The sequence below is a fragment of the Cucurbita pepo genome, chromosome 4, assembly GCF_057944985.1.
Source record: "Cucurbita pepo subsp. pepo isolate OVF chromosome 4, ASM5794498v1, whole genome shotgun sequence".
Classification (NCBI taxonomy): domain Eukaryota; kingdom Viridiplantae; phylum Streptophyta; class Magnoliopsida; order Cucurbitales; family Cucurbitaceae; genus Cucurbita; species Cucurbita pepo.
The window spans coordinates 3,088,551-3,099,108 of NC_141801.1; the positions used below are offsets into that span (position 1 = coordinate 3,088,551).

A 10,558-nucleotide genomic window follows, 5' to 3' on the forward strand; every position below is an offset into this window, starting at 1 on the left:
AAGAAGAATAGTCGTCCAGTTTACCCTCTTCAATCAGGTAAGTAGTTCAGGATCATTAATCTTTCAAATTCATCTTGTCTTGCTTCAGTCTGGACTTCCGGTTCAGGAGCAAAGCCGTTCGACCTTACGGGGATAGGGAGAGGAGTGAAAGAGCTCGACCGGTAGGGAGAGCATTTCATTCATTTAGTTTTACTGAGTGAAAGAGTGTTTGATTCTTCTTGCATTCCGTTCAGGTTCAGGAGAGAATGAATGAATTTAGCTTTACCGAGGGAAAGAGTGTTTGAGGGTTCCGGTTTCACTATCTCTTTGCTTTTCTTTACTCTCTAGTTCCAGATTGAATGAAAGAAGGCACTCGGTAAATAGATAGTAGTCTTGATCCTGCCCCTGAAAGTCTTTCAAGTCTTCACTCTCGATTCATTCTATTCTGGTTTATGGTTTCTCTTGGCTATATGGTTCATCCGGGGGAGAGATCGAGCTTCGAGAAATAGTAAATGGTACCTATGAATCATTCGTCAGGAAGCAGTATAGAAGGAATCGTCTTTTTCAATCACTTTGTTTGTAATGAATGAAAAGCTAAAGAGAAGGCGTCTGAACCTCGTTCTCTCAAAGAGATAGTTCAACCCTCGTTCAATCAGGATAGGATCATGAATCTTTCGTTCAGTCTTAGTTTACGCGCTTACTCTTCAATCAAGAAAGCAGAAGCAAAGAAAGAAGCCCCATAGAAGTCAACCCACTTGAAATCGAAAAAGGTTTTAAGCCTAACGCCCACTCACAAAAGCCTTTAGCCCAAGCCCTCTATTGCATGGCCCAACTCGTTTGGTGCATCCCAAGCGTGTGGCACGTGTGAGGCTAGTCAGCTTAGATAGCCTTGCATGCAACATCGATGACTAGGGCTAGCTTCTGGTTGACTTGTTAGCTAATTCATATTCAATTTAGTCGATTCAATCCTTATAATTCCATAACACACCTGTCTTTTCAACGGGTCATATACGTTAGGTTGGATGAATGATTAGATATATGAATGACATGTACCGTGTTGATTAAATGACACGTGGTGCATCGAAGGATTATGCATTATTTATGTGACATTTTATTTATTTATTTTTATTTATTTTTATAATCTATCCATTAAAATATAATTTATTTAAAGCAAACGTCATCCATGGACCTCTTAAACTTCGTTCTTCGTTACCTGACGCAGTTGTTGTTAGTGTACATCTCCAGCTTTCTACAATGGCGATGTCAATGGCTTACTGCACTTCTTCCTCCACCGCAGCCACTTCTCCTCTGGTTCGATATTCACCTTCTAATTCTACTTTATCCACAAGGCTCACGTTCTTCCCCCTCCCCTTCCGTTCCAATCGCCGCCGCTCAATTCGAATAGCAACCGCTTCTCTCCCCGCCGTCAATTCTCCGTCCACAAGTTCCTCTGGCAGTCAGAAGAATCTTTTGTTGGAAGTCAAGGATTTGACTGCTGTAATTGCAGAATCTAGGCAGGAGATTCTCAAGGGTGTTAACCTTGTTGTCAACGAAGGAGAGGTTTGTTCTAATTAATCTCTAGTATCGATTTATGAAGTGGCTTCTTACGAGGTTTTGAGATTTTCGTTGTAGTTTTGTTCATTGTATGATTCGGAATAATTCTTCCTGCCTCTAGTAGGTTCATGCCATCATGGGAAAGAACGGTTCTGGAAAGAGCACATTTGCAAAGGTCAGTATTGTTTGCGTTAATTTCCTTTATCCTTGTAAAAAAGTCTATCGCGTTCCTTGCAAGTAATAAGCTTAGAGGTTTAATCTTGTCCTGTTGCTTAGATTTGTACTTGGAATGGAAACGTTTGCAGCTTATTTCAGTTATTTTGTATAGTGCATGAAGCTCCTCAAATTTCGCTGGTTACCTATTTGAATCTAAACCTATTCCAGATTGAAGTTTTGGAAGGGGAAAAAAAAAAAAAAAGGAAAAGAAAGAGGAGGGAATTTAGGCATATCCATGGTACAGAAGGCAAGAACAAGTGCCACCATAATAATTATTATTTTTTGACTATTGTCGTAGTTCTCAACATGCCTAGCCTCTGTTAATGTCATCTGCTTGGAGATTCGATTCTTTCGATTTATCCACTAATGTTACGTGAAGCTTTGTGGATTAAGGTACTCGTTGGGCACCCAGATTATGAGATTACAGGTGGTAGTATTCAGTTTAAAGGAAGTGATTTGCTTGAAATGGAGCCAGAAGAAAGGTCGCTTGCAGGGTTGTTTATGAGTTTCCAGTCCCCGGTTGAGATTCCAGGTGTCAGCAATATTGACTTTTTAAATATGGCTTACAATGCACGAAGGAGGAAACTTGGTCTAGCAGAGCTGGGGCCAATTGAGGTATGCGTTTTCTCTCGAAATACCATGTTCATGCTTTATCCCCTCTTGGTCAAATGTATGCGTACTTATGGAATTAGAATTCACATATAAGTCTTTTTGAATCTACTGAAATGTTGACATTTTTTCCTTCCTGTTATACAAAAAGAAAAATTGTTTTGATTAAGATTAATAGAAGTTTCCAAGATTTTTTTAAAGAACCATGTGTACTTATGCAGATAAGCATCATGCACATCAATTAGCCTTTGTTTGTGTAGTCTTCTTATGTTTAGGCATTGGTTTCCGAGACATTTTGTAATTTCCCCCATGTCTTATCATTTTGGATTGAAGTATTTTTTTTTTTGCTTAACTCGGTCTTTGACTCTTTTTGTTGGGCTTTTTTTATTTTGCATACCCTTTTGTATTCTTTCCTTCTTCTTAATGAATGCTTGATTTTTCATTAAAAAAAACAACAAAAGAAGCAAATTTTGAACTTCAACAAGGACATGGGGAATAAATCACCTGTATTATATTGCATAGTTTTTTGTTGCCAACTTGAGCATAACTCAATTGGTTAAGACTAATATCGAAAACCAAAAGGCTAAAGGTTCGAATCTCCATCTTATATGTTGTTGAACTCATAAAAATATTGTTTTTTTTACTATCCACATGGATAACATGTTTCATCTTTAGATTTAATCCGAACATAGTGTCTCTTCAATAATCAAAGCTAGCTAAGGTTGACTGAAGTATTATTAAATCCCTCTAAGCTGAAGACATATTGGCTGGGTTGTTTTCAACGCTGAAGGTAGTGCAGGAGGTATAATAGTTATGTGGAATGAGAATGGTGCAATGGTTGATGATTCACTGCTAGGGGTTTACTCCATTTCAATTAGTTTTACCTTCAATAATATAGTAAGAGGCTGGTTTAGAGGGGGGTGCGATCCTTTTACTTACAAGTTTGAGATAACATATGTAGTAGGGTGGTGCCTAATTGTTGGTGTAATGGGGGTAATTTTAACGTTGTTAGAAGAATCTCTAAGAAATTCGTGGTGTAATAAAGTTACTAGAAGTATGAATCGTTTTCTAATCTACCTTTAAGGCTCTTTTGTGAAGTAAAATACTATATTGTGAAGGAATACCTCACAAGTTGGTATCAGAACTACGTTTACCAAATACGCGGGCAGGAGGAGGATTGGGTAGCCCAAGATGGGTTTCATAATCCACAATAGCCATTATGAGTTCCTAGCCATGCCTTTCAGAATCCACAATGGCTTTATGAGTTTCTAGTCATGCCTTTCAACCTCACAAATGCCTCGACCATGTTCTAGTCCTTAACGAACCACATTTTTTAGGACGTTCATTTGAAGATTTGTGTTGGCATTCTTTGATGACATCTTGGTTTACCTCTCAGACCTTGTCTTCCATGTCACTTATCTATCCATCATCTTCTAGCAGCATAAGGACAACCACTAGTATGCCAACCTCAAGAAGTGTTCCTTTTCCAAGGAAAGAATAGAGTAAGTAGGTTTTATTAGAAGGCGTGGAATTCGATTTGGAGAAAGTGAGTAGCATGTTGCGATGACTGATACCAACCAATCTGAAGGAGCTTAGAGGATTTTTGGGTCTCACCAGTTATATTGGAGGTTCATTCCTAACTATAGGACGATGGGGTCTCCTTTATTTGACCTCCACAAAAAAGGTGCGTTTATCTGGGATGCAAAAGCGACTAAGGCCTTTGAATGATTGAAGCATGCAATGGTCACCCTAGCTCTACTCGATTTTAATTTACCATTTGTGATTGAAATAGATGTGTTTGATAAGGGCCTAGGAGCGGTCCTATCCCACAACCAATGACCAATTGCCTAATAAGGTCAAAAAATCTCAAACACTGCTCAAACTGAATTGATATATGAAAGAGAATTAACGGTTATCGTTCGTTCTGTGCGACAATGGCAATTGTACTTGCAGGGTCAAAAGTTCATAGAAAGGATTGACCAACTATCTTTGAAGGACTTGCTTAAACAGAACATCATCCAATTGGAATACAAACATCGAGTATCCAAGCTTTTGGATTATTACTTTGAAATTCAATGCAAGCCAAGCCTCGAGAACAAAGTTGCCGATGCCTTGTCATGTATCGCGTTTGATACTCAACCACGAGTGATTATGATGGCCAACATTCAAGATGTCAAAAAGTGAAGGAAGAAGTAGCAGTGCATGACCCCAAGCTGATAAAAATTGTACAATGCCTCATGGAGGATCCAAACTGTGTACTAAGTACTCTCTTCAACACGATACACTCCTATATAAGATTCAATTAATCCTTTCCAAGTATTTTGAATTATTGGGAGATCCTTCACGCTCATCACGATTTAGTGCTAGGGGGCATTCAGGGTTCCTTCGAACATACAAAGGTCTCACTGGGGAACTCTATTAGGTGGGGATGAAGCGCAACATGAAGGAATATGTGCACACAGTGTAGCGTGCCAACGAAACTAATAGTTGTCAACTTTAGGTGCTGAGTTGTTGTAGCCACTACCCGACCATATCGCATTTGGGACATCAATATGAGCTTTATAGAAGGATTGCTGAAGGCAGGGCATGATGCCATATGTGTGGTGGTTGATCCTTTGAGCAAGTACACACGTTTCATTTTCACTTGTAAAATGCAAAAACTATGGTTGCTAACATTTGTGAAAGATATTGTTTGCCTCCATGGTTTCCCATGCTCCATTGTTTTGGATCGAGACCAAATTTTTTCTCAGTCATTTCTGGATCGATATTTTCGTTCCTTAGACACTTGCCGCCATTGGAGTACAACATATCATCTGCAATCGGATAAACAAACAAAAATCGTGAATAAGTGACTGAGACGTATTCATGTTGCTTTTGCAACGAGAAACCCAAGTAGTTGTGAGCAAAATTTTGGTACAACACCACCTATCATAACTCCATCACTACCCTCTTCCAGGCCGTGTACGGGAGATCACCCCCTCCCTTGATGTTTTATGGATCTCAGAGGACCAACTACGTCACTTTGGACAAACAGTTAACCGGACAAGATGATACTGCCTTGAGTTGGTTGACGACACATCTAAATTTGGCACAGGAACAAATGAAAAAATTTGTTGATCGAAGGAAGGTTGAAATGGAATTTGAGGAAGTGGATTGGGTTTACTTAAAGTTCCGGCCTTATCGATAACAATAGGTGGTTAGACGACAGAATGTGAAGTTGTCACCAAATATTTTGGGCCATATTGAACTGTTAGCCGAGTTGTTACTGTGCCCTGCAAGCTCAAGTTACCACTGGCTACAATCAATCATGTGTTTCACATATTGCATCTAAAAAAGGCAGTGAGGGAGGCACAATCGGTGTAGCCTAAAGCACCCATGCTAACTGATCACTTCAAATAGGTGGCTAAGCCGAAGAGCATTTAGGGATATTGAAAGAGTGAGGAATCAAGCGACATCAAAATGTTGGTGAGTGGAAGGATCTATCGTATCAATACATTAAACAACATGGGAATTGTTTGTAGACTTGCATCTGAGGTTAACCAAACTACACCTTGAGAGAATGGTGCTAGAGACCTTGTGGGTGATGTGAGGCCCCTGATTGTCATAACTTTTGTTAGGAGGGGTAATAAGGGAAATTCCTCTAATTTATTTGATTTGCCGTTATTAGCTGTTGGTGTACGGGTCTTTTGTGTTTAGCCTTTTACTTTGGCCGGCTGTCTTTGGGGTTTATGTTATGTTTCATCTTGTATGAACTAGCTCAAAGATGAGAACGGCCCTCTCAAAAGGCTGGAATTCTTCTGTAATCTGCCTTTAAGGCTCTCTTTTGTGAAGTAAAATACCGTATTATGAGGAGATATCTCACAAATAGTGCACCTATTTTTATGAGTTTCTTTTGTTTAATGGCAGCTATTTTATTCCGTACGATGATGATGTATCTGTGTTTATTTGCTTTTTTCTTTTTAATTTTTTTATTGCACCTTTATTTCAACTTGGTTTGGAAAATTCCTAATCTTTGGACCTGAGTTTGTTGTAATCTTTGTCTGTATCAATGTATTTGTTTCTCTAACTAGAAGAATAAAAAAACCAGCAATGCAGCGTAAGTAATGTGGTAAGACTAAGAGCTCTGTTCAATCAAATTCAAAATTTTTATCCAGATTTGTTGAAATCAAGTATAAGGAAATTTTCATCTTGCTTCATTCTTTATTGGATTATCTTGTTTCACATTTATTACTGTTCTTCTTGTAATTATTAGTTAATGAAATTTAGAGACTAAAACTTTTTGCTAGTTGAATCACTTTTTCATTATCTCGCCAGTTTTATGCATACATCTTCCCCAAACTTGACCTTGTGAACATGAAGACGGATTTTCTCAACCGAAATGTCAATGAAGGGTTTAGTGGTGGAGAAAAAAAGCGCAATGAGATTTTACAACTTGCGGTAAGGTTGCTACTTTTTCGTACTTTCGTATGCTAGTTCTTTTGGGCATTGCTGTTCTTTATTTTGACAGGAACTAGTGTTGTCTCCGCATACCCAATGACATTATCTATTCAGTCGAGAAGATGATACATTTCAAGTGGTCCAGTTATCTGCATTATAAAATGGTTGAAAATTTGAGAACCTAGTAGAATAAGGAGTAAATCTTAAGGGTGAAAGGGCCAATGGTATATGTTAGTTGGTTCAGAAAGGGAGAAAGAAAGAACTTATGCTACAGGCTTGTTAAGGCTAATTACAATACAAGATTAATATCGTTTCTCAAATTGTTAATGTCTTTTCAGGTCCTGGGTGCAGAGATGGCGATACTGGATGAAGTAGATTCTGGATTGGATGTCGATGCACTTCGTGACGTAGCAAAAGCAGTGAATGGGCTTTTGACACCAAAGAATTCAGTGTTAATGATTACTCATTATCTACGACTTCTGGAATTTATCGAACCATCTTGCATACATATAATGGTAAGTATCTTGGACATAAGAAAAACATTCAATCAATATGGCTGTTTTAGAAGATGGAGAAATATTAGACGGTTTTTCTTCTGTTTCTGGTTCTGTTTTGCTAGTTTAGTTTTTTTTTTTTTCTCTTGTTTTTGTGGGGTGAATAGATGAAAGGGAATAAAACAATCAATTTTGAAGTAGAAAACAAAAGAGATATCCGATTCCATACACACTGTTTGTTAGGAATCACGACTCTCTACAATGGTATGATATTGTCCACTTTGAGCATAAGCTCTCATGGCTTTGCTTTGGGCTTCCTCAAAAGGCCACATACCAATGGAGATATAGTATTCCTCACTTATAAACCCATGATCTTCCACTAAATTAACCAACGTGGGACTCACTCCCAATAATCCTCAACACTGTTGATCGGATAACACAGTGATCGTGGTTTTGATGACTATCGAAAGCTTCGGTCTCACCTTTGCTATAATCAACTCAAAACTCATAATACTTATAGATTGTTCTCTCAAAACTATGGGTTTCTTCTTGTTTCCTGTTTCTATACCATTTTCCTTGTGGTTTCTGTGTGTAATTTGGTTAGTTTTCCTACATTTGGATCTTTCAGGAGGATGGAAAAATTGTGAAAACTGGAGACATCTCTATAGCGAAACTCCTTGAAGAGGAAGGGTACAAAGCAATTTCCACCGCATAATTGCATGTACATTGGTAGCTCTCTCTTCTTGCTGTTCTCTTTTACTTGATGAAAATATTTTCTTTTTGATAATATTATACAATCTAATTCAAGTGTTTTGTCCATCTCGATTTTGGTAATCTTAAATATCGAGAATCGCTCGGTGTGTATTCGGAGGTCTGCATGGTTATCAATTCAAACTAGTGATGCATCAGTACTGTTAATTCTTACTTGGATGCCTTTGTAATTTGATGTTTATTTGAGGGAGTTGGAAGAAATGGCAATAAAGCATTATGAAAGGCTTCAAGAGATACATTGGATAATTGGTATGTTTTTCTCCTCACTATTCTCTGTATTAGTTTGATTAGTTTGACTTAACTTTGAATGTTTGAGTAATTACCCTCTAAATTAAGAGGGAAATTGGCATTATGGAGGAGGATCATTGAGGCAAAATTCGGAACCCTTCTTTCGAACAACAAACCTAGAGATATCCATTTTACCTGCGGGGTCAGGAGGGAGTGGGGAATATTATTTCTCGTTAGATAAATGGGATCGAGGAATCGAGGACGTGATTATATTCCCCCTCTCCGATCTCGTTTAATACAAATATATTTTAACACATGTTTTTTTGGCTATATTAAAAAATAAATTAGTTAATTTTAACACTAGGGGATGTCATAGTTTTTTTTTTTTTTATTTTATTATTTATTATTTATTATTTATTTATTTATTTATTTAAAGAGTAATATTAACATTTGAAATTTGAGTTTGAATTTTTAGATATTATGTTTGAAGAATATATATGTGGATTAATTAAGAAATTTTTAAAATAATTTTTTAATAAAAATTATATTGAAAAAGAGAATTTTAAAATAACTATTTTTTAACAGATAAAAAAATTACCCACAAGTAATTCGATTACCAAACTTTTCCGTGGGAATCTGTGTTCCGATCCTCGTAAAAATAAATAGAAAATTTTGCAAGGATAAAAGAATGAAATATGTGGCAGGGATGGGGACGAGAAATGTTTCTCGTCTCTGCTCTGCCTTGTGGACATCTCTACTCGGTATTTGCTCGTGAACATCAGTGCATCTAGGCATCAACTATCAAAAGTAAACAATCTGGCCTCCACATCCAGTGCTTTTTCCTTATCTTGAAATTGTCCACTTGTTATTGCTTCTTTGTATTTTCTGCCTTGTTAATAGAGATGTCCATTTAGGAGGTGAGAATAGGGACAAGGATGTGGGGACGTAGACGGGAAGATTTTTCTATCCGAGTCTCACCTCGTAAATATCTCTACTCGTTAGGAGCAAAGCTCCTCCTTGCGAGAAAATGAACCTCTCCAATCAATTATAAAGACATTTAGAATTTGAATCTTAGAAGACATAAGATGAGGAAATTGTTGAATTGCAAACGGGTAGAAATCCACCACCTTTTGGCAACCTTTCACTTTACTCGATCTAGGGGCATTTGGGTTCGGAACTCGGAAACAAATCGTAATTTTACTATCAAGTTTTTGCTTTGGTATATTGCCGAAGAAGAGGAGTTGATCGACCATTACTTTCAAAGGCTATATGGGACTGACAATTTCCTGAAAAGATTAAATTATTTCTTAGGGAACTAACTCCTCGGGCCATCAACACAAAACTAATGTGGATTACCTTTCATTAGGAGCGAAAACAAGTCGTTTTGAGTTCTCGGTTTGATCCGATTCCTTACACCTGACCTTTTCATGTCCTTACATCCCCTACATTCCTATTGTGTCCATCCAGTTATTTCAAAATCTAATATTATACGCAAAGTACATTAATCAATCAAACAAGGATCGAGAATTTTATTTATTTAGTCATCGAATATTTATTAGTTGATTCAAGTTGTGTAATTAGCCTAAGTAAAGATAAATTAATTATGGAGGATGAAAATTTGTGCAATTTCCCATTTCAAAAGTCAAAATAAATTTTTAAGTGGAATAAATAAGGTTGGAGATAGATTTAACCAATACTTATATGAAATTTTAAGCCACTTAAATGTTTATTTATTTATTTATTTTCCTAAATATTAAAATAATTTTATTTTAATAACTTTCGTATCAGAAACTAGATAAAAATTTATATAATTACTAAAAGATTATGGGCTCAAACTTTTTCGAGGTATATACTCGTTGTGTTAAAATTTTTTTTTGGATCAATCCAATATTTCAGATTTATTGGGTCGGTAACCTAAAATTGTTTCTTAAACCAATCCAACTTGAAAAGGGTTGGGTTAGGTTGTGAAGTCAGTTCAATTTGTTTTTTAAATTTTTTAAGAAGGCAAGGAGTGTGGCTAGCGACGTGGGCGTAGTGTGGGCGAGGCCGTGAACATGGGCGTCTGGTAGGGATGGGATGGCTAGAGAAAGGAGCATCTGGTGCTGAGGGCGTGGACGAGACCCAGGTTTTGTATTTTGTCCAATAATATATATGTATATGTATATATACATATATATGTACGTATGTATGTATTAGATACGTCTGGTGTGGGTAGACCCAAACCTTTATTAAGTAAACTCGAAACCCAAATTGAATTGGTTTTGTAACGC

General features: G+C 37.1%; 1 protein-coding gene across 1 annotated transcript; it reads left to right on the plus strand.

Annotated features, from left to right (window-relative positions):
- Positions 1-1,177: 1,177 nt before the first annotated feature.
- NAP7 (non-intrinsic ABC protein 7) lies at positions 1,178-8,306 on the plus strand. The gene is made up of 6 exons (XM_023675707.2): positions 1,178-1,539; positions 1,658-1,708; positions 2,143-2,364; positions 6,673-6,795; positions 7,134-7,310; positions 7,918-8,306. The coding sequence occupies exons 1-6, from the start codon at positions 1,234-1,236 to the stop codon at positions 8,002-8,004; spliced, it is 966 nt and encodes a 321-aa protein (XP_023531475.2). The 5' UTR covers positions 1,178-1,233; the 3' UTR covers positions 8,005-8,306.
- The last annotated feature ends 2,252 nt before the right edge of the window (positions 8,307-10,558 follow it).

Bases quoted from the DNA above. Each gene is read 5' to 3' on its own strand.
- NAP7 (XM_023675707.2), top strand. From the start codon at position 1,234: ATGGCGATGTCAATGGCTTACTGCACTTCTTCCTCCACCGCAGCCACT. The intron at 6,796-7,133 runs GTAAGGTTGCTA...ATGTCTTTTCAG, and splicing joins ATGAGATTTTACAACTTGCG to GTCCTGGGTGCAGAGATGGC. The intron at 7,311-7,917 runs GTAAGTATCTTG...TGGATCTTTCAG, and splicing joins CATCTTGCATACATATAATG to GAGGATGGAAAAATTGTGAA.